The sequence below is a fragment of the Bos taurus genome, chromosome 10, assembly GCF_002263795.3.
Source record: "Bos taurus isolate L1 Dominette 01449 registration number 42190680 breed Hereford chromosome 10, ARS-UCD2.0, whole genome shotgun sequence".
In the NCBI taxonomy this organism is placed as follows: Eukaryota; Metazoa; Chordata; class Mammalia; order Artiodactyla; family Bovidae; genus Bos; species Bos taurus.
This window is the reverse complement of record NC_037337.1, coordinates 52621066-52648922: the sequence shown is the minus strand read 5'-3', so window position 1 is coordinate 52648922 and position 27857 is coordinate 52621066. Positions and strand designations below refer to the sequence as shown.

Sequence of the window (27857 nt, the reverse complement as noted above, 5' to 3'; positions counted from 1 at the left end):
GTAGGGAAAGAACTTGAAATTAGAAGTTGGCACCCCTTGTAGGGCATGAGGGGCCTGCCATGCACTGCCTGCCAGCCTAAGCGTCCTTTGTCCCTAGTCTGAACACGTCAGCTCTGACCACAGAATATACTGTACAGGATGCTTCTCTGAGAAATGCTCAAGGATGAAAGCAAATGAGTGTGCACGGCTTTCATTTTTAGTGCAAGAGCACAATCGCTTCTTGAAGCATCAGTTGCTGAAAAACTTGAGCCCTGTCATCAGAAGCTTCAGATCCCTTACATTCTTCCCACACCCATTTTTTCCTCCAGAGCAAGGTGCCTCCTCACACTAACATTAGCCCAGAAGTCTCTCCTCAGCTCTCTTTCCCTAGATGATATCTCTGTTTTGCATTGATTTCTTTTTCAAACTAAAATCTAGGGAAAAGGTGAGTAGAATAATCTTGGTCTCTTCCTATGAGCTGTTCCTGAGGGCATCCGTAACCCTCACTTCTCTTGATTCACTGACTACTTCAGAGCTGGTGCACCTGGTGTGTGTGTGAAGTCACTTGTGTTATTTGATGACATATTACCCCTGACTTTGGAGTATTTTAGTTCACTTCAGTACACATTTTGCCTATCATTTAAAGACTTTAAAAGTCAGCTTTTAAGAATTTTAACAATATAAGAAGGAATGAAAAAGGGACACGATAAGGGTAATTTCTGCAAAATTTCCTACAAAAAGTGAAGGAAATGTAAATAAAACAAACTTTTGTTTTGCCCGTAATCCTACCCTAACTGCAGAATGATTTCATTTATCTAACTTCTCTTCCAGCTTCTACTTTCATCATTGTAAACTCTTGTTTTTCTATCCCTTGAGGCTTTTTGTAAACACTTTTCCATTTTGTAATAGATTTGTTTTTAGTGTTTGTGTAATATATTCCATCAAATTGATAGTCCATAATTTATTACCACTTCCTTTAGTGCTGGACATTAAGGTTATTTCCATTTTCTCTCTATTATAAATAATAGGAGTAAGAACATCTTTGTATATATAGCTCTGTTCCTACATCTGAATTATATCCTTAGGATAAATTCCCAGGAGTGGGATTAGTAGGTCAAAGGGTATGAACAGCTTTATGGCTCTTAATATTTATTGCTAAATTGCCCAAAGGGTCATTCTAATTTACAGCACCACCTGCAGCACACAAGAATCGCTGTCTCTCCCAGCCCTTCTAGCACCAATTTTCTCAGTCGGTAGTTTCAGGCAAATTTAATAGATATGAAAGGATAACTAGTGACTGTTTTTAATTGTTAAAGTTTTTTTTTTTTTTATCAAAATCGAACATTTTTCCTTAAGTATGTTTCTTGTGTTCTATTTTGTATAAATGGTTTGTTTTTCATGATGGAGTATTATATTTTTTGACACCAGGTGGAACTTAAAATATTTTATCACAAAAATGTCTAATTCACTCAGGACAAAGAGGGTAATAATGAATCATTGCCTAGATTCAACAAACAGCAAGATTTGGCCACATTTGCCTCATCTCCACCTTCTTTTCCTTTTATTTTTTCCTTTGTGGAATTATTTTAAAAGGCAAGTCCCAGACATTCTACGTGTTTCACTAGGCATCTCTAAAGCATGTGTACTTTTTCCTTCTGTAATCATAATTAGTTATTATTACATGTTAGTTTTCACAGCTAACAAAATCAATGATAATTCTTCATCCCATTTGATATCGGTCTGTAATACCATTTTCCAAAATGTCTTTAAAAAGTCTTTTAATAGTACTTTGCTCCAATCAGCATACAGAGAAGTCCACTATACTTGGTTGGTAGGTTTCTAAAGTCCTTTGATCTAGAGCATGCTCCGTTTACTCCCCTCTCGCCCCCAACTCAAGTTTACCCCGACCTAGTGACTTACTGCAGGAACTAAGTCAGCTGTCCTATAAATGTTCCCACATTCTGAATTTGACTTTTTGTCTCCTTATTAGCTTGATTGGATTCTGTTTCAACTTTTTTTAGTCAGGGTAGGCAAGACTGCTTCCTGGGTGATTCATTTTGTACTGCTCCAGGGGCACATATTATCTGGTGATCCCACTTTGGGTGATGGTGAGGCTGGCTGTGGATTCAGGTGGTGACAGCCCTCAACACAATTATCAGGTTCCTCATCAGCTTTGCTGCTCAGCATTTCATCTGTCCATGAAAGTTGCTTGAGTCTGTTAGTAATATTTCCTAGGTATCACACAATGGTGATTTCCAAATTCTCTCCTTCCTTCTCCATTTATTACCTGGAATTCTTCTGTAAAGTAAAACTTCTTTCCTCATAAACTGGGACTTTTTCTTAGTAATCTCAACATGCAGTTTGTGCAAGTAAGGCAGGATAAATGCTTTATCCTTTTCTCTAAATCTTCATGTTTCTAAGTAAGGAGTTGGTTCCGCTGTCATTTCCAATTGTTGCTGCTTTGTTTTTTCTTTTTTAAGAATCATAAAATGCTCAGGGTTTTAAAATATATATATATATATTCCCTGTGTTTTACTTAATTACACTCTTTTTGATGTACAAATTGTCCTGTCTTTGACCCAAGGGAGACCCTTCATGTCTTTGTTTTCAGGTAGAATAAGGTGTCTCAGGCTTATCTAGTATATTTTTAAAAAGAAAACAAAAATTATGAGTTCATACTGATACTTTCATTTCAAATCTAACAAAACTTTTTTTTACCTCTTTGATTTCATACTCATATTTATTTCTCTTACACTAAAGACCTTGGTTCCAAATGTTATTATACAACCTATCAAATAGTTTCAAAATATAATACTAACATTACTATCCAGATTTTCCCAGTGAGTGAGAAGTTTTGTTGCAATTCTTTTTATCTTTAGAACGCATCCACTAAAAATATCCAGTCAAATTACCTTCTTCTAACAGTGCCTGAATTACTTCTTTTAACCAATTTGATATACAGTTAAGTTCCTTTATTTCAGTTTGTTTTCAAATTTTAGGATTCACTTTTTCCCCCCTTTTTGGTTTTTATTTTTTGAATCTATAAAATGTGCTTCCAAGATTGAACCTGTGTAACAAGGTTATTATCAGAAAAGTCTTTCTTCTGTCTCTTCCTTCTAATTTCCTCCCTCTCCCTGTTGGTAAATATTAAGACTTGTTTGATCTTTGTAGTGTTTCTTTTTGCACATATTCATTCATACGTCTTCAGCAGTTTTACACCAAAATATTCATTCATATGTCTTCAGCAGTTTTACACCAAAGCCAGCATACCATACATTCTTTACGATATACTGTATCAGGGTTTTAGAGATCTTCACTTTTTCTTGAAGGTTACAAGGAAATCCATTGTTACGATGTACCATAGTTTTATCAGCCACTTATTGATGGAGTTCTGTCTTTGTGTGTGTGTGTTGCCTAAAATCCTATGTCCAAGTCATTTCATATTTTGGCTAATGTATCTATAGGATCTATTCCTCGAAATAGAATTGCTGGCTCAAAGGTTAAGTGTAATTGTACACTTGTACTTCTTTTACTTATTGCTAGAGTCCCTTCTGTAGGAATTGTATCATTTTGCACAGAGAGAGATTTTTTAAAAAGGTTCTGCAAATGCTCAAATTTCATATAAAAATTATTGGAAAATTAGTGCATTCTTCCAAATCACATATTATTTATTGAACCCACACTCTGTTCCCACTATTGTCCAAGACATGGCCTGGTACAGAGCACTCTGGTTCCTGCTTTTAGGAAACCTGCAATTTGTCCATGGAGACATGATTTGTGAATGAAAAACAAATGGTACTCCAAGATAGATATAGTATAAAAACAAAGGGAAAAAACCCAGCTCAAGTCCCTGTCTTTCAGAGGACTTCCCTGCTTGCCCCAGGCCTCATGAGTCCTCAATCCTCTGAATTTCATTATTACTTTCAGTGACAGTGACCTTTTTCCCAGAGCAAAACTTTTGACACTTAGTTGAACAAATATAAATATACAAACAGGACCAACAGAGCCGAATGTTGGAAATACAGGCTGTGGCATAAATTCAAGCTGAATAAATTTTTTATGTAGAGTTACGTCTGCACTTCTCAAAGCATCAGTGAAGTTTTCCTAAGGGTTCCACAGCAAAATCAGTGCAGAAATGTTAGGCTAAATAAACCTAATGAAACAGCTCCACAACCATGTTTGATGTCCCAAGCTTACCTGGGCACAGAACCCGCCTCTCCATGGAGCACCTCATGTTAATACTGTTGCACAGAACACAGAAGAACCAAAATGTAGTTTCTGTTTGAATGAAAGCCAAAGGCTTCTCTTCTAGTTGATTAACTTGTACAGTTCTGCATTTTTGATTAACAATGTCCAATTTGTTTCTTTCCAGATTGAATCACTAAAAAAGAAGGTGCAGCAGAAACAACTCTTAATATTGCAGCTTTTAGAAAAGATATCTTTCTTAGAAGGAGAGGTAAGAAGCCATGTTTCTTCATGCTGGTGTCTTCTCTACCATTAAATTTTATGTTGCTGAGCCTACCGCTGACACTTAATTAAAAATATGGCTATTTCCTGGCCTTATAAAATTGATTGAAGGTTAACTGCCAACATTGAAAATGAGGTTCTGACAGCTAGTTTTTCTTTACCAATCTGACTCTCCTCATCCCCCCTTGCTACCCACCTCTGCTTTTTGGCTCCCATTTTTCTTATTCAGGAATTTTCTTAGCAAGTTGGATAGGCTGCTGATGAATACTGATAATTCCCCACATCTGTGTTGTGCTTTATAATTTGCCAAGTATTTTCACGTACATCTCTCACATGATTTTCTCAACAACTTTAAGAAAGGCAAGATGAGGTTTATTCTCTCAATAATAACAACAAAAAGGCACAGGGAAGGCAGGTAGCTTTTCTCAAGGTTACACAGTTCAGTGCCAGAGCTAGGCTGAGAGACAGACCCCTCACCCAGTTCTCTTCTGTGACCTTGAGTCAACACACTTTAGAGGTGACTTGTTGTTTAATCACTGTCGTGTGCTACTCTTTGTGACTCAATGGACTGTAGCTCCTCTGTCCAGGGGATTGCCCAGGCAAGGATTTTGGAGTGGGTTGCCATTTCCTTCTCCAGGGGATCTTCTTGACCCAGGGATCGAACCCACATCTTCCGCTTGGCAGGTAGGCTCTTTACCACTGAGCCACCAGGGAAGCCCCAGAGGCGACTTAATTTCACTGAAAACTTCAATGATATTTAGTATTCATGACTTTATGGCCTTTTGAAAGGCATTTTGGGAATTTTGTGGAGGTTCCAGGGAAGGAAATTATGGAGTTGAAAGAACTTTAAGAGCTTAGGTGTTAATAGAAGTGGAAGCCTTCTGTTTTCTCTGAAGGCTTTTTATTAAGAACTTGGCATTGAGCCTCTTCATTTAAGGCTCCGTGAATCTCTCCTTGTCTGTGTCCCGTTTATAGTCCTTCCCCAGTGAGAGACAGCCCAGGAGAGAATGGTGAAGTAAGGACACAGGAAAGTAATGACAGTAATTAAGCTCCTAGTGTGTGTTGGGCGCTTTTACTTTCTGTATCTTTTGTATACCATAGAGGCTAAGAGTGGAATCAGACTTGCCTAGGATTGAACCCTACATTCTTATTAGCTGGGTGACCCTGGAAAGGTTTCTTAGAATTAGAACCTGAGGATGATAACGGCACCTACGTGTGTGTCCATGTGATGGGAGTGCATAGAAAGTAGCTGGCATGCCTAAGCAATCAATCATTTTTTCTTTATTAAGAGGGATGAGTTAGATTATATTTCCTCCATTTTATAGCTAAAGAAACTGAGGTTCAGGGATGTTAAGGAACCCATCCAAAGTGACAATTATAAGTAAGCCTGAGCACTTAACCACCATGTTTGTAGGGGTGGCAAGCAGGGTCTTTGTTTCCTCTGTTTTGGGAGGGCTGCCTATAAAAGTCATAAGCAGAAACCCCTCATGGCCCAGAGGGACCTGAGAGCAGACTCAAAGCCCATGGGCTCATTGTCCTGACAGCTGAGTAAGTGGACATTTGTCCTGTCCCCTGAGTCCAGCTCTAGCTTTATGAATGGAGACTTCTGTATCGAAGACTGTCCTCTGAGATCACAGCTCCCTGTGGAGGAATCACAGCTCCACAGTGAGAGTCAGAGAGAGAGTGACCTGGTGAAAGTCATGGGTTCCGAGAGAGGCTGGTTCCAGGAAGGAGATGCTGACAGGAGAGGCAGAGGGTTACCCAAGACCATGCCCACTCCCTCCCGTCTCCCCCGGCTGGCTGTGTTACCAAGCCGGCTCCCCTGCTGGGAAATTAGAAAATGCCCAAGGGGGGACTGTGCTTTGAGAAGAGCCTTACGTATATGTGTGCTTTTGATTTGGTGAACTCCTCTCTTCTCTTCATTTGGGTTGCCCAGACTCTGAGATGTGGATGTGAGTCTGCTAGTTTAGTTAGGAGGTGATCCCTGAAAGCCCCAGTGAGGAGAGGAGAAATGAGTCAGGGAAAGCATGAAGGCCTCTACCGACGACCTTACTGAGATTGCCACTGGGGACGGCTGCTGCTCACTTGCCCTGGGTTTCCAGGGGAGATGGCGCGCACTAGGTTCTGAGATATCCTTACCAGAAGGTCTGAAAGCTGGGGCATTTGTCCACTAACTCCCATCAGTAGTTGGTTGAGGCCTGCTCCAGGAGGTTGTGGCAATTCTGGCCTGCCCTGGGCAGAGGAAGCCCCCCAGGTAAAAAGTCATGAAGGCATGTCAGGAATTGGTGAGTATCCAGAGCATGGGGGTGGGGTGGCCGTGTCTGCCGTGTGCATCCAAAAAGTCATTCAGAATGGCTTGAAAACTATTTCTCTTTGAGCATTTAAACACTAATTTTAGATTTGGTTGATTAAATTTCCCTAAACTATTTAAATTCCACTACAAATTTAGAATGCCGAATTCCTTTTGATCATGCATCTTAAACAACAGATAAACCGTTATACAACATGTCAAGATTTAATAATACATTTACACTTTAACTTATTCTAAAATATTAAGTATCTTGGGTTTAATTTATATCTTCATTGTTTGTGTTCTTGGTTTTTAAGATCTTCGAAAGGTCTTAGAGTTAACCTAAATGTCATTGTGACATTTTCCAGACAGTTGCACTGATCTTTCATATCCAGAGGACAAGGAATACCTTTTCTGAGCAGCAAAGCCTACAGGATGCTGACTCTTGGAGGGACACCTTCTTGCTTTATGGTATAGGACTAGGTGGCTTCAAGGTGATTCAAACTCAGGACCCCTTATCATTGGGCTGTACTGACCTATCTTTAGTACTATTAAAAATATGTATATTCCTTATTAATACTTTACCATTCTTTGTCAGACTAGGTAAAGATTTCACCTCTTAGGAGATGAGTTTGAGCTCTTGGTTTTCCTCTTCAGGTTGTGTGAGCAGTTGATGATGTTACAAACACACTGCTGACTGTCATCTCCTTTTCAGGCAAGAATACTGGAGTGGGTTGCCATTTCCTTCTCTGGGGGATCTTCCTGACCCAGGGAGGGAACCTGTGTCTCCTGTGTCTCTTGCATTGTGGGCGGATTCTTTACCATCTGGTGATGTCCATGTGTAAAGTCGTCTCTTGTGTTGTTGGAAGAGGGTGTTTGCCATGACCAGTGTGTTCTCTTGGCAAAATTCTGTTAGACTTTGCCCTGCTTCATTTTATACTCTAAGGCCAAACTTGCCTGTTACTCCAGGTATCTCTTGACTTCCTGCTTTTGCATTCCAGTCTCCTATGATGAAAAGGATATCTTCTCTTTGGTGTAGAAGGTATTGTAGGTCTTCACAGAACCATTCAACTTCTTCATCTTTTTCTTCTATGGGGCATAGACTTGGATTACTGTGATGTTGAATGGTTTGCCTTGGAAACAAACCAAAATCATTCTATCATTTTTGAGACTGCACCCAAGTACTGAATTTTGGACTCTTGTTGACTATGAGGACTACTCCATTTCTTCTAAGAGATTCTTGCCCACAGTAGTAGTAGATAATAGTAGATACTAATAGATAATATGGTCATCTGAATTAAATTCACCCATTCCTGTCCATTTTATTTCACTGATTACTAAAATGTTGATGTTCACTCTTGCCATCTCCTGTTTGACCACTTCCAATTTACCTTGATTCATGGACCTAACATCCCAGATTCCTATGCAACATTGTTCTTTACAGCATCGGACCTTACTTTGACCACCAGGCACATCCACAACTGAGCATTATTTCCGCTTTGGCTCAGCCTCTTTATTCCTTTTGTGGCTCTTTCTCTGCTCTTCTCCAGTAGCATACTGATCTGGGGGTGGGGGTGAGGTTCATCTTTCAGTTTCAATCTTTTTTCCTTTTTATGCTATTTATGGGTTTCTCAAGGCAAGAATGCTGAAGCGGTTTGCTATTCCCTTCTCCAGTGTATCAGTGTAGCAAAGTGACTCAGTTATATTCTTTTTCATGACGGTTTATCACAGGATATTGAATATAATTTCTTGTGCTGTATGGTAGAACCCTGTTGTTTAAAGACCATTTTAGTAGTGACAAAATTGGGGAAAATATGTGTTTTTTTAAGATTCTGAGGTTGCACTGACATTTTCTAAATTTATCTAGTTGTTTTGCTTTATAATACAGGGTCCTGTTGGCCACTAAGAATTTCTCTTATTCTTACCTATTCTAACACCAGGAAGTTTTATTCCTTGACTTTCCATTCTCTGCTTTACTGTAATGATGCCAATGATGGTGTTTTAGTTATCTTCAAAAAGTTTTGGTGGACAGAGCGAGTAACCTAGTCCTGTCTGATTAATAAACTAGGTGCTGCTGCTGCTAAGTCACTTCAGTCGTGTCCCACTCTGTGCGACCCCATAGACGTCAGCCACGTCTCCCCCACCAGGCTCCCCCACCCCTGAGATTCTCCAGGCAAGAACACTGGAGTGGGTTGCCATTTCCTTCTCCAATGCATGAAAGTGAAAAGTGAAAGTGAAGTCGCTCAGTCGTGTCCAACTCTTAGCGACCCCATGGACCGCAGCCTACCAGGCTCCTCCATCTGTGGGATTTTCCAGGCAAGAGTACTGGAGTGGGGTGCCACTGCCTTCTCCAAATAAACTAGCTACCCTTTGTTAAGGGCCTGACTTCAGACTCTGGAGCTAGACTGCCTGAGTTCCAGTGTCAGCTCTGTGACTTACTAGTATGTGGTCTTGAGCAAGTTACTTAACTGCTTTGTGCCTTAGGTTGCTCATTTGTAAATGGGAGTCCTCTGCACAGAGTTGTTAGGAAGACTAAATTAGTTAATACTAAGTGATTAGAAAAGTATGTGGCTCCCAGTAAATGCCATGTGTTTACTGTTTCCTCAATAGCTAGGTCCCAGGGACTCCTTCTATTGACAACTGATTTATATTTCCTCTTTGTCCTTCTCTTCCTCCTTCTTTTAAATTGAGAATGTAGATTATTTTGGTCCCTGAATTCATCATATGTACTTACTGGTGCAGAAACTCATTAGATTTTGCAACCCCTTCCCCCACCAGATCCCTAGAAGTTTGTGCTAGGCCCCATCAGACTAGGTTTTCATCAGCTGATTCAGAAATCTCCCTGATGCAAAAATATGCCCATTCTATTTTCTTTTTTTTCAAAATATATTTTTATTCACTTATCTCTTGAAGAAATACCCCATCCCTTATTTCCAATATGTTGTAGTTTATGTGCTTAGTTGCTCAGTTATGTCTGACTCTTTGTAACCCATTGACTGTAGCCTGCCAGGCCCCTCTGTCCATGGGATTTTTCAGGCAAGAATACTGAAGTGGGTTGCCATTTCCTTCTCCAGGGGATCTTCCAGACTCAGGGGTTGAACTTGTGTCTTCTGCGTTGCAGGCGATTCTTTACCTGCTGAGAAACTTTTATTAAAGTTATAAGCATCTGGCTTCATAAGGTTCATCAGCTTTCTGAAACTGAACAGATCCCATTTCATTTTTCTCTGCTGAAAATCCTAAACTTATATTCCAACTCCAAAGTCAGAGGAAAGGAGTCAGATGTCTTGGTTTTGTCCGTCCTGCACTTAACATGTGTTGTGTGGTACATAAACCTCTCAACGTGTCTGCTGTGCATTCCTGGGTCAATTGTGAACTTCCCTGTGTGACGCCGGGGCAGCAGCACCAGGCACCACGTGCAGGTTTTATTGGACGTGCATTCTTGTTTAGAGCTCGGGCTGCAGCTCCGGCTGCTCCCTCCCTGGGGCCTCGGGAGCCGGGGAAGGAGGTGGCTGCCGTTCATCTGTGACATAATCTCCCAAAAATGCCAAGAGGTGCCATACCAGGTCCTTCCTTTCTGGAAGGCGCACAGCCTCCCTAGTTCCTGGGTGGTCTGCATTTCACAGCTCAACACAAGGTGGTGGTGTTTGAGAGTAGGAAAACCCTGGAACCTGATTCTCAGTCCTGGAGCAATCTCTTCTGCAGCCCAAGCCAGGCAGTCAGCCGAGGCTGCTCTTTAGTCATAGCCTGTGAGGCTCAGAGCAGAGTGTGTTTGCTTTCCTGTATCAAGATCTACCTTTTAAAATTATTGTTTTTTAAGTATTTCTGTCATCCTGCTCTAATTTTCCTCCTGTTGCCCATATTCAGGCTCTCATCATCCTTTTTTAGGTCCTGTCAACCTTGTATTAATTCATACAAATAAAGCTGAAGCTTTCTAAAGTGTATGGTGACAGATGTTAACTAGACATCCTGCTGTGATCATTTTATAGGGTGTGCAAACACCAAATCATATGTTGGATACCTGAAACCAATAGAATATTATATGGCAATTAAGCCTCCATTTTTAAGAAAGTATGTAATTTAATGAGTGTTGACGGTTGTATATACCCATGAAACCACCACTGCAGACAAGATGCAGAACGTTGCCATCACTCTCAAATCTATTTCCCCTTGCGGTCCATCTCCCTTCCTATTCACCACCAGGCAACCAGGGATCTTTTTTTTGGACTTGTTTGCATTTTATATAAATAGAATTATATAGTTGTGTGCTCTTTCATGTCTAGTTAGCTTCTTTCACTCAGTGTAATGATTTGAGATATATCCATCTTACATATATTCTTTTTTTGTGGCAGGATATTTTTTATTAAGATACCACAGTTTATTTCTCCATTCCTTATTGAGACACGTTTGGGTTGTTTCCAGCTTGGGGCTATTGTGAATAAAACTGCTGGGAACATTACTGTACAAGTCATTATGTGAACTTAGGGTTTATTCTTTTTTTAAAGTAATTAATTTATTTTAAATGAAGCAAAGATGAATATTTTTAATGATAAAAGGTACAATTCACAAAAAAGATAGACATCATAAACTATTAGACACCTTAACAACAAAGAAACAGACCCATAAAGAAAAAATCAGAAGAAATATAAGGCAAAAGAAAAAATATATAATCATAGACATACTAACATTTCCCTGAGAATATTTTATCAAGTACACAAAAAATAAGAATAGGGGTATCTTGAATGATGTCGTTAATGATTTAAATATAACAGATTTCTATTTAATTTATATTAATCATATCCTACATAAATATATTTAAAATTTTATATCTCATATGTTATCAGATATCCATAGGACATTTAGAAAAACTGGCAAAAAGATAAACATTACTAAATTTCAAAAAGTTTACAAAATTTCTTTAGTGTGTGTGTGATTCAGTTATACATATACACATATGTTATTTTTGAAATTATTTTCCATTATAGGTTATTATAAGATATTGATTATAGTTCCCTGTGCTATACAGTAAACCTTTGTTGCTTGTTGCATATCCATTTTTTAAAATTAGAAATGTAGCATTCTATTCACATTAAGTCAATCAAGTGGAATCTAAATGTCATAAATTTTTTAGTTAGGAAAAATTTCATAAGTTTTCTAAAATATAGATTATATATATGTATACAAAAGCTTTTCTACTACACTTGATAAAGGCTTGAGAAAGAACATAAAAAAAAAGAGAGATGGAGAAATTGGGAGACATAAACTAAATGAAATGGGAGCACTGACTATGAAATAGAAAAAGAGAAACAAACTAGATAAAAGTAAAAGATCCTCATATAGTCCAGTTATTTTTAAACATGGCTACTCACTAGAAACATATCTGGAGCGCTGGCAAAAACACAAAGCAATACCTGGGCATTTGTATTTTTTAGAAAATTCCAAAATAATTCTCATATGCATATGGATTTTTTAAGTGATTACAGGTTTTTCTATTACATGGTTGTTTTGGTGATACAGAATTCTGTAATTTTTCTGCTGACCAATCGTAATACAATGGTATTGAGTAATAGTTACATAATCACAATAGTGAAAGATGTTTGTCAGTTTTCACAATCAATAAAAAGACAAAAAATAAAAGATAATTACAATTGCAAGCCATAGTAGGAACATGATTAACCTAACAATATAAAATAATTACATACAATTTGGGGGGTCAAGCAGAGTGATGTGGTAAGTGAAAGTGCATACATGCACATGTTTTCATCCGCTCAGCCAGTCTGTGTCTTTTGGTTGGTATATTTAATCCATTTATATTTAAGGTAATTATCCATATGTATAATCCTATTACCATTTTCTTAACTTGCTTTGGGTTTATTTTCTGTAGGTAGGGCTTTTCTGTTCTCTTGTTTTAGGCCTAGAGAAGTTCCTTTAGCTTATGTTGTTAAGCTGGTTTGGTGGTGCCGAATTCTCTTTAATTTTCTCTTGTCTGGAAAGCTTTTGATTTCTCCATCAAATCTGAAGGACAGTCTTGTTGGGTGGAATATTCTTGGTTGTAGGTTCTTCCCTTTCATCACTTTAAATATGTCATGCCATTCCCATCTGGCTCGTAGAGTGTCTGTTGAGAAATCAGCTGATAGCCTGATGGGAGTTCCTTTCCATGTTACTTGTCATTTTTCCCTTGTTGCTTTTAGTATTTTATCTCTGTCTTTAATTTTGTCAGTTTCATTACTGTGTGTCTCAGTGTGTTCCTCTTTGTGTTTATCCTGCCTGGGACTCTGTGCTTCCTGGACTTGGTTGATTATTTCCTTTCCCATGTTTGGGAAGTTTTCAGATATTATCTCTTCAAATATTTTCTCAGGTCATTTTTCTCTCTCTTTTCCTTCTGGGTCCCCTATAATGCTAATGTCCATGCATTTAATGTTTTCCCAGAGGTCTCTTAGGCTGTCTTCATTTCTTTTCTTCTTTTTTCTGTATCCTGTTCTGTGGCAGTGATTTCCACCATTCTGTCCTCCAGGTCATTTATCCATGCTTCTGCCTCAGTTATCCTGCTGTGGATTCCTTCCAGTATATTACTGATCTCTGTTTGTTCTTTAGTTCTTCTAGGTCTTTGGTAAGCATTTCTTGCATCACCTCAATCTTTGCTTCCATTCTTTTTCTGAGATCCTGAATCAACTTCACTATCATTATTCTGAATTCTTTTTCTGAAAGGTTGCCTATCTCCACTTCATTTAGTTGCTTTTCTGGAGTTTTACCTTGTCCCTTCATCTGGGATATAACTTTCTGCTTTTTCATGCTGATTAACTTTCTGTAACGTGGTTTTATTTTAGTTGCTTTGAGATTGTGGTTCTTCTTGTTTCTTCTGTCTACCCTCTCTGATGGAGGAGGCTAAGAGGCTTTTGTAGGCTTCCTGAAGGGAAGGACTGGTGGTGGGAAAAACTAGGTCTTTCTCAGTAAAGCTTTAATCCAATTATCTGCTGATGGATGGGGTTGTGCTCCCTCCCTGGTAATTTTTTGGCCTAAGGCAACTCAGCCCTCGGGTCTAAGGGCTCTATGGTCAGGTTGGTGGTGGCCTCCAAGAAGGTTTACACCAAAGCTGACCTCCCCAGACAGCTGCTGCCAGTCCCATGCCCCTCCCCCAACCCCCGTCCCTCTGGGGAGCCCCTGCTGACCCACACCTCCACAGGAGACCCTCCAACACAGGTGGTTTTGGTTCAGTTTCCTATGGAGTCACTTCTCCTTTCCTCTGAGTCTTGGTGCACGCAAGGTTTTGTTTTCAGCCTCCAAGACTGGAGTCTCTGGTACCCCAGTCCTGTGGAAATTTTGTAATCAAATCCCACTGGCCTACAAAGTCAGATTCCCTGGGGATTCCCAGTCCCTTTGTCAGGTCCCCAGGCTGGGAAGCCTGACATGGGGTTCCAAACCTTCACAACAGTGGGAGAACTTCTTTGGTATTATTCTTCTCCAGTTTGTGGGTCGCCCACCCAGAGGGTATGGGATTTGTTTTTATCATAATTGTGCCCCTCCTACCATCTAGTTGCGGCTTCTTCTTTGTCTTTGGGTGTGGGGTATCTTTTTTTGGTAGGTTTCAGCGTCTTTCTGTTGATGCTTGTTCAACAGCTAGTTGTGATTCTGGTGCTCTTGCAGGAGATGGGCGCAAATCCTTTTACTCTGCCATCTTGAACCTGAAGCCTGGGTTGATTCTTGTTGAGTGAATTCCTAGTAATGGGATGGCTGGGATGTATGGTAGATAAAGATCTAACTTTTTAAGAAACTATAAAGAGAGTCTACTTTCCCACCAGAAGTTGGACTGTTCCAGTTTCTCTGCATCCTCACCCTTAATACTGTCAGTCTTTTTCACGTGGCCATTCTGGAAGGTATGTGGTGGTATCTCATTATGGTGGTGTTTCCATGGTCACCAGTGATGCCGAGCATGTTTTAAGTGCTTATTAGCCATTTGTATATATTATTTTTTGAAGTGTTTGTTCAGATCTTTGGCCCATTATTTTACTGAGTTTTACTTTTCTTCTTTGTTGTGTTAAGGGTTCTTTATGTATTCTGGATACCAGTTCTTGGTCAGATAAATGTATTGTGAACATTTGCTCCCATTTCATGACCTCCTTTTTCATTTTCTTAATGATACCTTTTGGTATCCATTTTTATTTTTGGTAAAGTTCAATTTATCAATTTGTTATGGTTTCTGCTTTTTAGTTCCTAAGAAATCTTTGTCTACTACAAGGTCACAGAGATTTTCTCCAATGATTTCCTCTAAAAATGATAGGCGTTTTGCTTTTAAATTTAGTTTTAAGATCCATTTGGAGTTAATTTTTGTATTTTGTGTGAAGTAAGGATTGATATTTTTGTTTCACCATAGATATCCTATTATTTCTTTTTAATGCCTCTTTATTCTGATATTGATCATTTGTCCCCTTCCACCCTTCTTTGATCAATCTAAGTAGAGTGTTATTAATTTTGCTGTTTTTTTAAAAACTAAAATAGCTTTTGGCTTTGTGGATAGAGAATATTATCTGTTTTCTGTTTTATTGAGGCTGTTTGCTCTGATATTCATTATTCTCTTCCCTCTAATTATTTTGGTGTTACTTTGCTCTTCTTTTTCTAGCTTCTTGAGGTAGACCTTATAGGTCAGTGATTTTAGACCTTTCTTCTTTTCTAATATACGCTTTTAAATCTATGAATGTCCCTTCCCAGCTCTGCTTCACCTGCAACCTACAAGCTTTAATAAGATGTATTTTTATTATCATCCAGTTCAAAATATTTTCTAATTTCCTTTGAGATTCTTTGACTTATCAATTATTTAGAAGTGTGTTGTTCAGCTTCCAAATATTTGTGGTGTTCTTAGATATCTTATTGTTTTTTATTTCTAATTTAATTGTTATGGTCCTAGAACATGCTTTGTATGGTTTTCATTCTTTTAAATTTAGTTTGACTTGTTTTATGGCTCAGCATATGGTTTCTCTTGGTTGAGTATTATAAAAAAATTCATATTCTGCTGTTTTTGTGTGTGTTATATAAATATCAATTAGATTTAGGTTGTTGATAATATTGTCTGGATTATTTATGATTTTCCTGGTTTTTGTATAACTGTTCTCTTAGTTGCTCAGAGCAGGTATTAAAGTCCCTTGCTATGATTTCAGACTGTCTGTTTAATTTTGTTTTTTACTTCATATATTTTAAAGCTCTCTTATTAGGTACAAACACATTTTTGACTATTGTGTTTTGGCATGAATTGATCTCTTTATGAAATACTGGTCACTACCTTTGTTCATACTCTTTGTCTTAAAGTCTCTTTTATCTGGTATTATAATTTCTGCACTCTTAAGTTTATTGTTTGCATGGTATATTTTTTTCCATCCACTTATTTTTAACTGGTCTGTGTTATTTAAAGTACATCTCCTGTAGACAATATATAGTTAGGTTTTGTTTCTTTATACATTCTGATATTCTTATACTGAAGTGAACAGTCCATTGACATTTAATTTTTATTGACATGGTTGGATTTAGTTCTGCCATTGTTTGTTTTCTATTTAGTCCCTCTGGCTTATTTGCTGGTTTTGTTCCCTTCTCTTGCCTTTTTTTGGACTGTTCCAAAATTTTTTAGAATTCCATTTTAATTCATCCATTCATCAGTTGGCATTGTGTCTTTAATATTTGAGTGGTTGCTCTAGGTACTATAATATACATCATCTAGTGTTCACAGTCTACTTAGAGGTAATATTGTACCATTTAATATAAAATGTAGAAATCTTACAATGATAAGGTCCATTAACCCTTCCCCCTGCTGTCTGAGTTAACCTTATGTATTGTATCTATATATTACTATAAACCCACTGTATATTGCTAGAAGTTTTATGACATATGTATTTGGAGAAATTAAAATAATTTTCTTTTATGTTTACTCATATAGTATTTATTTCTGATATTCTTCACTCATTCCTGAAAAATCTGAGTTTCTGATACCTCTCTTCAGGGTGAAGAATTTTTATTTAGCATTTTGTGTAGTGCAGACCAGATGGGGACACATTCACTTAGTTTTTCTTATTTGAAAATAAGGCCTGTAGTTCACCTTCATTATGGAAATATATATAGAGTTCTAGGTTGACAGTTTCCTTCATTAGTATTCAGTCTCGTCTGGCTTTCATAGTTTTTGATGAGCAACCTTTGGTAATTCAGATTACTGTTTCCCTATATGTAACAGGATGACTTTCAAGATTTTTCTTTGTGTTTTTCAGTAGTTTGACTGTAATATGCCAAGGTAGGTTTCTCTTTGAATTGGTTGTCTGAGTTTGATGAGATTCTTGAATTGGTTATATTCAAGATTATATATATTGAATCAATATATAATCAATATATTGGTTATATATATAATCAATATATATATCAAGATATATTGATATATATTGAATATATATATTCAATAATATATAATCAATATATTGGTTATAGTCAATTCTTGAATTTATATAAATTTATGTCTCTTACCAAAATGGGAAAACTTCAGCCATTGTTTCTTTTCCCCAAGAACCTGGAGATGTACTACCCCCCACCCAACTGCCCCCTTAGTTTTTTGAATATTTTTTCTGCTCCAGTTTCTTCTTTCCTTCTGTGATTCCAGTGTCCCTATGTTAGGCTTTTAAAAATTGTCTCACATTCCATGAAGTTTCATTTATTATTTTCAACATTATCTTATCTTGATTGAATGACTTCTTTAATGTGTCTTCAAGTTTACTGACTCCTTCCTTTGGCATATCCATTTTTTTCTTAGGGCAATCTAGTGATTGATCTAATTTCAGGCATTGTACTTTTCTGTTCAAAAGTTACCATTTGTTTTCTATTTATATTTTCTGTTTCTGTTTTTTTTTTTTTTTCCTCCTTCATCAGTGATGTGCAGGAAAATAGACTTGTAATTGCTTTAGAAGGTAAAGAATCTGGTTAGACCCAACTGCATCCTGCCTTGCTATGGTGGGTGATGGGTTAGATCTCGGTTCAGTTCTTTAAGCCTTGGCTTCATACTTCTTTCACTTTGCTCCACATGTACATGGTTCAGGGGTCTGCTGGAGACTGGAACTGAGTTTATACACAGAATATAGAATTTCAGTATTTTCTGACCCTTCCATTTTGGCTTCCCTCTCACTCTTGGTAATGCTTCTATCCCGTAGACTCCTACTGTTTTGTTTTTTTTTTCCTATCATACAGATGATCTTTCTATCAAATTTTTACTGTGTTTGTGCTGCCTCCACTATGACTATTCTGCTCTTGAGCAAAGCTGCAAACAGAAACAAAAGAATCACAGAGAACCCAGCCAATGCTTGTCAACTGCTCCAAGTTTTACCTCCTGTCTAAAACTTACCTGTCCTTCAGTCTCTGAAGACCTCGGTTGTTGTTTGTCTTCTGTCCAAGGTTGATAGCTATTCTTTGCACGAGTCTCTATTTTTAAAATTAAATTATTTATTTAAATTGGATGATAATTACTTTACAATATTGAGATGGGTTTTTGTCATACATCAACATGAATTGGCCAGAGGTATACATGTGTCCCCCCATCCTGAACCCTCTCCCTCTCCATCCCATCCCTCTGGGTTGACCCAGCGCACTGGCTTTGGGTGCTCTGCTTCATGCATCAAACTTGCACTGGTCATCTGTTTTACATATGGTAATATATATGTTTCAATGCTATTCTCTCAAATCATCCCACCCTTGTCTTCTCCCACAGAGTCCAAAAATCTGTTCTTTACGTCTGTGTCTCTTTTGCTGCCCTGCATGTAGGATAGTCATTACCATCTTTCTAAATTCCATATATATGTGTTAATGTACAGTATTTGTGTTTCTCTTTCTGACTTACTTCACTCTGTATAATAGGCTCCAGGTTCATCCACCTCATTAGGACTGACTCAAATGCATTCCTTTTTATAGCTTAGTAATATTCCATTATGTATATGTACTACAACTTCCTTATCCATTCAACTGCTGATGGGCATCTAGGTTGCTTCCATGTCCTAGCTATTGTAAATAGTGCTGCAGTGAGCATTGGGGTATATGAGTCTCTTTCAATTCTGGTTTCCTTGGGGTATACGCCCAGCAGTGGGATTGCTGGGTCATATGGCAGTTCTATTCCCAGTTTTTTAAGGAATCTCCACACTGTTCTCCATAGTGGCTGTACCAGTTTGCACTCCCACCAGCAGTGTAAGAGGGTTCCCTTTTCTCCACACCTTCTCCAGCATTTATTGTTTGTAGACTTTTTGATGATGGCCATTCTGACCAGTGTGAGATGATTCCTCATTGTGGTTTTGATTTGCATTTCTGGTTTTACATTTAGATCTTTAATTCATTTTGAGTTTATTTTTGTGTATGGTATTAGAAAGTGTTCTAGTTTCATTCTTTTACACGTGGTTGGCCAGTTTACCCAGCACCACTTGTTGAATAGACTGTCTTTTTCTCCACTGTATAGTTTGAGGAGGCTCTATTTACTAGAAGTGCGGCTCTCACTCTACCTAGAAAATTGCAGTGACCTCCCTGACTGATCTTCCTTCCTTATAGTTTTATTTCCTCCCAATACAGTTTTCACTTGGAGCCCAAGTGTTTGAAGTAAAATTTGAGTTTGGTCTTATGGGCCTGGGTGTAGAGGCTTGGTTGTGGCATACACAGCCCTTCATAACCAACTCCTGCACACCTGTACACTACAGTCAGGGGCCTGTTCTCAACCCAGTATTCTTCCATAATTCTGGGGTACTCATTCCTTTTATTTCCCTTACTCTCTGTCCCTTGCATAACTCCAGAAAATCTTCAGACAATTCAGTCCTCCATTTTGAGTTAGACATCCCCTCTGAAGTGCCCCCATGATATTTTCTGGGTCCCCCTGGCATGAGACTTAGGAGTTTGTTCTGTTATTTTCTGCTTAGATGTCTGTACCCCCAAAAGACTGAACTCCTCAAAGGTTACAAATTATGCCCTATTTCTTTCGCTGCCAACTTCCTCCCCTCACTTGATTTTACATACTACCTGATTCCCAGCAGATACTCAGGTTTTTTTTTTTTAACTAATAGTATTACATTTTTAAAAGTTAAAGATTTTCATATCAGTGCTTCAGTGAATAGCTGATTCAGGGTTTGAACCCGGGTCTCCTGCACTGCAGGCAGATTCTTTACCATCTGAGCCACCAGGGAAGCTTGATTTGTACGAGAGTTCCTTTGAAATAGAACAAAAGACTTAGGACTACAAGTCCACTACTCACTGTATACCAATTGGGATACATTCGCTAACCTTGCCTTTTTGCCCCCTAACTATAGGTACTCAGCTCAGCATTTTACAGAATCCTCATGATTACAGTCTACATTGAGAAAGAATGAAACAGTGGGACTGTTGATTGTTAATGGGCAGGCCTCTCTTTCTGTATGAATGGGAGAGTTCAGATATTGTTGGTGAAGCAGTGTGTGTGTGTGTGTGTGTGTGTGTGTGTGTGTATATGTGTAAATGATGGTGATCCCCTGGCAGTTAGCCAACAGCATTCTCCCAGAGCACCAGGTGACAGATGCCGAGCCCACAGATCAGTCATGGCTTGTCAGCAGCTAAGGAACCTGGAGTGCATTCTCTTCCTGTACACCGTTTCGCATTATCAGAAGGGATTCCTAGACCTTTATACCCCGCAGAACGTGAGTCTGCACCAGAGCCGCTGCTTTGCGCCTTGTTATCACCCATCCAGAGCAGGAGCTCTTTCAGAGCAAATGAGCTTGTTTCCAAATAACTTTTCAACTTTCATGTGTTGTTGAGTGTCTTAGAGTACAGTGCCTTAGCTTCAGCATCAGCTTAGAAAAGACAAACGCTTAATTTTTTCTGGTTATGCAAATAAAACACTCATTCCCTGGTGGCTCAGTTGGTAAAGAATCTGCCTGCAATGCAGGAGATCTGGGTTTGATCCCTGGGTCAGGAAGATCCCCTGGAGAAAGGCATGGTAACCCACTCCAGTATTCTTGCCTGGAGAAGAATCCCATGGACAGAGGAATCGCAAGTTACAGTCCATAGTGTCACAAAAGGTTGGACATGACTGAGCGACTAACACACTTTCAAAGGCATTTATACATTTATTCAATACATATTTATCTTGCATATACTACATACTGTGTTCTGAGGAATACAGTCAGGAACATAGTTATGGTTATTGCCTCATGAAAATTTAGCATTACAGAAAATACATAGAACTTTAAAAGAGAAATCAAAAAATCTCTATACACAGAGATAACCACTGTCTGAATTTTTTAAAAGGTGTGTCTTTCTGTCCTTTGGGTTTTAGGCAGCAGCATTTCATCTGTTTTCGTTTCAATATCCTCAACTCCCTTGCTCCTTTGTCCTTCATTTCCCCCACGGGGCAAATTTCCAATTCCTGAGCATCTAATCATCAACCTATGTAATGTTTGGCTCTGGTCTGGGGAAAAAACACTATTTCAGAATGCTAATTTTAATCCCAAGGAGCTTGTTCTACTTTATATGTTTGAGATTCTGAATTTTCCACACCTACGAAATACTAATTATTAAGTTACAGAGGTATTTCCCTCTAAATTAAGTTAATAGACTTAAACTCAATTTATAGTTTAATGAGGGAGTTTTAAAACATGAGCTGTACCTTATTTATAATTACAAAAAAAGTGATAAATATCTAAAGGTCATCAGTAAGAGACTAGTTAAATAATGTAGATCCATACAATGGAATGCTATGAACCCATTAAAATAGTTTGTTGACATAAAAAGAAAACTAATAAACATGGAAAGAGTCACAACACATTGTTGAGTGGGCGAAAAGCAAATGGTACAGAGTAGGGCAAAAAGCAAATAATGGTACAGAGTAGGATATTTTGTTTGTTTCCATTCAGGTAAAATTGGATACATATGTATGTCCAGGCACATAAAGCTATTAGTAAGGATTCAGTCAATATATTCCTTCAATTCCTACTGTATAAGAGGCACTTAAAAATACACTGTGATAGATGTCTGTGTCTAGGGGAAAATCCAGATAATACCTATAAATTGTATCATATGTATTTGTGGGGGAACACATTTGCTTTACTAACAGCCCTTTCCCCCCTCATCTCTAGAATAATGAACTACAAAGCAGGTTGGACTATTTAATAGAAACCCAGTCCAAGACTGAAGTGGAAACCAGAGAGGTTGGAGTGGGCTGTGATCTTCTACCCAGGTATTTAAGAATTTCCTATTGTTCCAACTCAAATTCCCCTTTGACTCGAGAAAATACTTTCACTGTGCTGTTATTCCCAGAATTGCATTCTTTCTATCAAAAGTATTTCTGCAAAGAGAAGTGGTGGCTGCTGAGGGGTCTGGCTGGTTTCTGTGGAGTGGGGAGACTGTGGAGGCCAAGGGCATGCATGGCCCAGGAAAGACCTGGGGAAGCCCCTGCAGAGAGATGAGCCCCATCAGCAAGTGTGTGCATTTGGTCCTTCATCTATTCATTTATCTGTTCATTCGGCACACATCTGTTGAGTACCTCCCCTGTGCCAGACAGTGATGATAACGAGAGGAATTAGACTGGGTTCCTGCCCCAGAGTGCAGGCTGCAAGGGAAATCAGATGTACAGGCAGACATTCTCAACAGTGTGAGAGGGCCCTGTGAGGTAGTAACAGAGTAGGGAGACTCTAAACCCTGCTGCTCCCTAGTACTGTAACAGAGTGTTGTCATGCAGTAGACCAGATTCACAAATACATCTCTTCAGACATAAGCACATAAACAGGAACTATAACCTGGTTTGTTCAGCTGCATTGCTGAGCTAGAGGACTGAGCCATGTGTTGTTAAGTTGCTCACAAGCCCAGTACCTGGGTCTCTCCCCGGTCAGGTTAGCGCCTGTGACCCAGCAACCCAGCCCATGTCTCTAGGTGCTCAAAACTGTGCTTGGCTCCAAGAGGACAGAAAACAAGTGCATACCAAGGGCACTGACGGTACATGGCTTGTGACTTGGGTCACCAGAGTCACAGAGTGCCACACCCTGTGTGCAGTGCCGGAAGGTGTATTCTCGTGTGGTTAGGGGCGGGTGTGTGGTGGTGGACATGAGTCGGTCAGGAAAATGTAGACTCCTGGCTTTGAATGGTTACATCCATGGGAAACAGGAATGAGCTGATTGCCAAGCTGGGCTGTAGAACACCCAGCTCTCGTCCTCGGGGTTAGGAGCTGCGGGACATGTTCAGGCTGGACTCTTGTTAGCTGGGGCCTCCGTTTCCTGACCTGGTAAGTCAGTGAGTTGCCCAGGTGACTACTCAGCTCTAACCAGTTCTCACACTGTAGAACAATGTCTCATATCCCTGTTTAGTCATTACTGATATTGTCTTTTTTGTTTATTAAAATGAGATACTTGCCATTCTCAAAATACTTACCAAAAGCAGGATTAAGCTCTTTTATTTATTTTTTTGAGATAAGTCTCATTTATGTTGCTCGCTTTTTAGTTAAAAACAAGGCAATATTTTTCATTCTGATACCATTAACAGAATATGTTTAAAAAAGAAGGAAAAAGAATGTATAAATAGACTCTAGGTCTCATCAATGCAGGGGATAAAGTACTTGATAAAAATAGGACCCAAAAGAATGATTGATCATACCCAGGGACAACTGTTAAAATATAAATAGTTTGGCTATTTCCTCTTTTTTTTAATTTTTCAAGAACCAAGTGGCTTAGTCCCCTCTAATTGCCCACATAATAAATCTTATTTGGTTGAGACGGGTACAAAACTATGTCTGAAACCAATAAATTGTTTGTTTTCTAATTCCCACATTTTGGCCTAAAACAGGGTTTTCAATTTGTATGCCGAGGGATAGCCTGAAGCAAACTTTTATGGCTAAGTTATGAAACCACAAAGCGGTGTTCATAATGGAAGTGCTGACAGACCCTTAACTTATGGCCGCACTGAACTTGGAAGCCACTTCAGTATCTAAAAGCAGCTTTTCCATAAATGTAACATTTGGTTTCCCCCAGGATCCATCTTAGCACTTTAACTACCTGGGGCAATCAGCAGAGGAAATGAAAACTACGTATCCCATTTCCGAAAAGGCAGGGTAATCTTTCATTCTTTCTCTCGCAAGTATTTATGAAGTGCCTACTATGTGACAGGCGCCGTGCACGTCTGGGGGCGAGGAGCACGGCCTCTTGAGAGGTGAGGTGGGGCCGTGGTTTCCCACCTGTGCTTTTTGGAACTGCGCGCTCTGTGCTCGGGCTCCAGGAGGGGCTTCGGGGTGGGGGCGACGAGGTAAGCAAGGAGCTAGCCTGTGGAGACCATCCCCCCTCACAGAAAAAAACCCAACCTGAGAAACTCAGTTTTTAGTGTGTTTTATATGTTAGATTCCAAGAAAGGTTTTGCCTGAATAAAGAACTCTGTGGTCACAATCAAATGGGAACCCCCACCCCCGGATCTAATCTCCCTGTTTTATAGATACCAAAACTGAGGCCCAGAGAGATACAGGGATTTCCTAGAAGCCACAGAGCCAGGATTTGAGCCATACCTCTGGAGTCCTGGTATGGTACATCTGTAGTTTTAAAATGCTCAGTAGAGATTGCTAAATTGTGTTACGTATGTTCTAAAAGAATCCCTGGTTCTCACTTAAGACTTCAACTGCTGCTACTGCTAAGTCACTTCAGTCGTGTCCAACTCTGTGTGACCCCATAGATGGCAGCCCACCGGGCTCCCCCATCCCTGGGATTCTCCAGGCAAGAACACTGGAGTGGGTTGCCATTTCCTTCTCCAATGCATGAAAGTGAAAGTGAAGTTGCTCAGTTGTGTTCGACTCTTAGCGACCCCATGGACTGCAGCCTACCAGGCTCCTTCACCCATGGGATTTTCCAGGCAAGAGTACTGGAGTGGGGTGCCAATTGCCTTCTCCTAAGACTTCAAACTGGCATCTAACTAACAAAAGATTCCATGGTGTTTTCAATAATTTTTTTTTCATTTTTTAACTTTACAGTATTGTATTGGTTTTGCCATATATCAACATGAATCCACCACAGGTATACACGTGTTCCCCATCCTGAACCCTCCTCCCTCCTCCCTCCCAAGAATATTTTAAAAACAGGCTCCCCAAATATCTTAGATCCATAAAAAGTAATGAATTAAGCCTGTTACGCAGGTGAGTTTTGTTCTTCCTTCTGGGTCTTCTGCCGTACCCTCCAGCTGGGAAGGTTTAGGCTGTGGGGGTCCCTGCCCAGCCAGCTGAGCACAGCTCTGCGCCAGTTACTCAGTCTCCTTTAATCTGCTGTGATTCCATCCTTACAATGGGAATGAAGATGACAATATCAAATCATATTGGACTGTTATGAGGATTAAATGAAAACATATATGTAAAGAATTTAGCATGGTAACTGAAGAACTTAATAGCTAGTATTCCTATTATCTAAATAAAAACTTGATTTTACATATAAGACATGGTATCAAGTATTTTTTTTAACATTTTATTGGAGTATAGTTGATTTACAGTGTTGTGTAACTTTCCGGTGTAGAGCAAAGTGATTCAGTTATACATGTGTTCATTCTTTTTTAATTCTTTGCTCATATAGGTTATCACAGGATATTGAATAGAGTTCCCTGTGCTGTATCGTAGGTTTGTGTTGGTTATCTGTTTTATACATAGGAGTGTACACGTGTTCATCCCAAGCTCCTGGTTTATCCTTCTCCCCAGTGTTTCCCCTCTGGTAACTGTGAGTTGTTTTTGATACAAGTCTGCTTCTGTTCTGTAAATAAGTTTGTGTCTTAGTTGCTCAGTCGTGTCTGACTCTTTGCAACCTCACGGACTGTAGCCTGCCAGGATCCTCTGTCCGTGGAATTCTCCAGGCAAGAATACTGGATTGGATTGCCATTCTCTTCTCCAAAATAAGTTTGTATCGTCTTTTAAAAATGAGATTCCACATATGAGTGATATTTGTTTTTCTCTTACTTCACTTACTATGATAATTTCTAGGTCCATCCATGTTGTTGCAAATGGCATTATTTTGTTCTTTTTTACGGCTGAGTAAATATTCTGTTGTAAATGTGGACCACATCTTTAGCCATTCATCTGGCAATAGACATGTAGGTTGTCTCCATGTTTCGGCCATTGTGAATAGTGCTGCTCTGAACGTCGGGGGGGCGTGTCTTTTTGGATTAGAGTTTCGTCTAGATCTATGCCCAGGAGTGGCATTGCTGGATCATATGGTAATTCTACTCTCAGTTTTCTGAGGAATCCCTGCCTTCCATCATGCATGCACTAACTTAATTTGCGCTGACAGGGGAGGAGGGTTCCCTTTCTCAGCATCCTCTCCAGCATTTGTTGTTTGTTGACTTTTTAATGATGGCTATTCTAACTGGTGAGTTGGTACCTCATGGTAGTTTTGGTTTGCATTTTTCTAATAATGAGTGATGTTGAGCATCTTTTCATATGCCTCCTGGCCATCTGTATTTCTTCTTCTTTGGAGAAACATCTATTATGGTTTTCTGCCAATTTTCTGATTGGGTTGGTTGGTTGACAGCTTAATTGAGTGGCTCGTGCTCCCGTATGTGTTGAATTTTTCAATTGTCAGCGGTTTGGTATCAGTGGTTTACACTGGACGCTGTGTAGAACTCTGGAAGCCCCAGTGATAGATGAGGTCTTTGGTCAGCTGTGTTATCAGGTGTTGCAGTGTGTCCCAGGCACTGGGCACAAAGCCCGTGCTGCTGTAAAGCCTTATGGCACCTACGACCCATTTCTCCCTATACCTGCAAGTTTTACATGCTGTGCTACTGCTAACAGCATTTGGTGGCTAACAATCTGCCTGCCAAGCAGGAAACCAGCTTTGATCCCCAGGTAGGGAAGATCTTCTGCAGTAGGAAATTCCAACCAGCCTCCAATATTCTTACCTGGGAAATTCCACGGACAGAGGAGCCTGGCGGGCTACAGCCCCATGGAGTTGCGAAGAGTGAAACATAACTGACTTAACAATTAGAGCTGCTCAGGGAGCACAGAAAAAATAGAGCAACTCTAATTGGAAGTCAGTTGACTATCAAAATCTTCCCCTAGGTAAGGAAACTGAGATTTGAAGAGCTTAGGTAGCTCACACCTCTCTTGCATACAAGTCCTCATTCCTGGCTGCCTGCTGGGCACCGCTTCATCTTCATACAAACCCTTATCCATAGCTGAGCACATTTTTTTCCATCAAAGTCAGATCCTCTAGTTGTGGTTAAGAGCAATGGCTTGGAAATCAGCCCTGGGTTTGGGTCCTGGATCTGCCTCTGGGTATATCTATAACTTTGAACTAATGCCTAACCTTTTTGAATCTCAGCTTCCTTACCTAGGGGAAGATTTTGATAGTAATTCCTAGTGAAACTTGCTAAGATGATTCAGATATAAAGTGTCCAGTGTATATGGCCATGTTTGCATATTTCTGCTGCTGCCATCACCACAGTCCCAGCTGCCATAAGTTCGGGGTTCTGCACTCACCTTTGAGCTTTGCACCTGGACTCACTCACTGGTATGGGGCTGGCTTTTTCCTTCATGACTTGCTCCAGACTCTCTACTTGCACTTCCCCAGCCTCTTGGAGACCAGTGTTCAGTCCCATCCCTGGCTCCAGGTTCTCCTTCTCAAATTCTTCTCCTTCATCTCATCTTTGTGTGGCATAGATTTCTGGAAAGCAAGGAGAGAGGGAAGGGGTCAAAGGCATTCACCCTGATGCCAGGGGCTTCTAAACACCTAATTAAAGGCAAAACTCATGAGTCAGATTTGAGAAGTTCGATATATATTAATTAAGGCCATTGAGAGCAATTTTAGGTCAGCTAGCCTTCAAAGAGAAAAGTGGAAAACAAAATACCAAAAGAAAAGAGACTTCTGTCCTTTGTCCCTTAGCGAAACTCAGTTTCCAGTAAACTCATAAATTATGTCTTAATAGGTACATTTTAATGAAAAATATTCCTTGCAGTCATAAGTTGCCGGCGCATAGTAAGTACTTTAAAATGCCTACATTTTCATATTTCTGTTGTAGAAACCAGAACACAAAGCAGCTTTTTGTCAAGGCATTATTTGCTGACTCTGCTTTTGTTTGCCCCAGGGAACTGCCCCTTTATGGATTAATAAAAGGTTAACAATAGCCTTAATGTGTTAAAGAAAATGGCTGA

General features: G+C 39.4%; 1 protein-coding gene and 1 long non-coding RNA gene across 3 annotated transcripts in view; one reads left to right on the top strand and one right to left on the bottom strand.

Annotated features, from left to right (window-relative positions):
- Positions 1 to 27857, top strand: part of MYZAP (myocardial zonula adherens protein) — a 111671-nt gene that overhangs the window by 70459 nt on the left and 13355 nt on the right. The window contains exons 11-13 of one of the 2 annotated variants that reach the window (XM_015473171.3): positions 4352 to 4435; positions 21835 to 21935; positions 24173 to 24255. In XM_015473171.3, coding sequence (XP_015328657.1) covers positions 4352 to 4435; positions 21835 to 21935; positions 24173 to 24185 — 198 coding nt within the window. In that variant the 3' untranslated portion in view covers positions 24186 to 24255. Of the gene's footprint in view, positions 1 to 4351; positions 4436 to 21834; positions 21936 to 24172; positions 24256 to 27857 lie in introns of those variants that run through there. The other variant, XM_005211649.5, reaches the window with a different exon arrangement.
- Positions 24249 to 27857, bottom strand: part of LOC112448470 (uncharacterized) — a 33994-nt gene continuing 30385 nt past the window's right edge. Inside the window, exons 4-5 of the long non-coding RNA XR_003036846.2 lie at positions 27186 to 27369; positions 24249 to 25002 (exon numbers count right to left, since the gene is read on the bottom strand). This is a non-coding gene — a long non-coding RNA (uncharacterized lncRNA). The remainder of the gene's footprint in view (positions 25003 to 27185; positions 27370 to 27857) is intronic.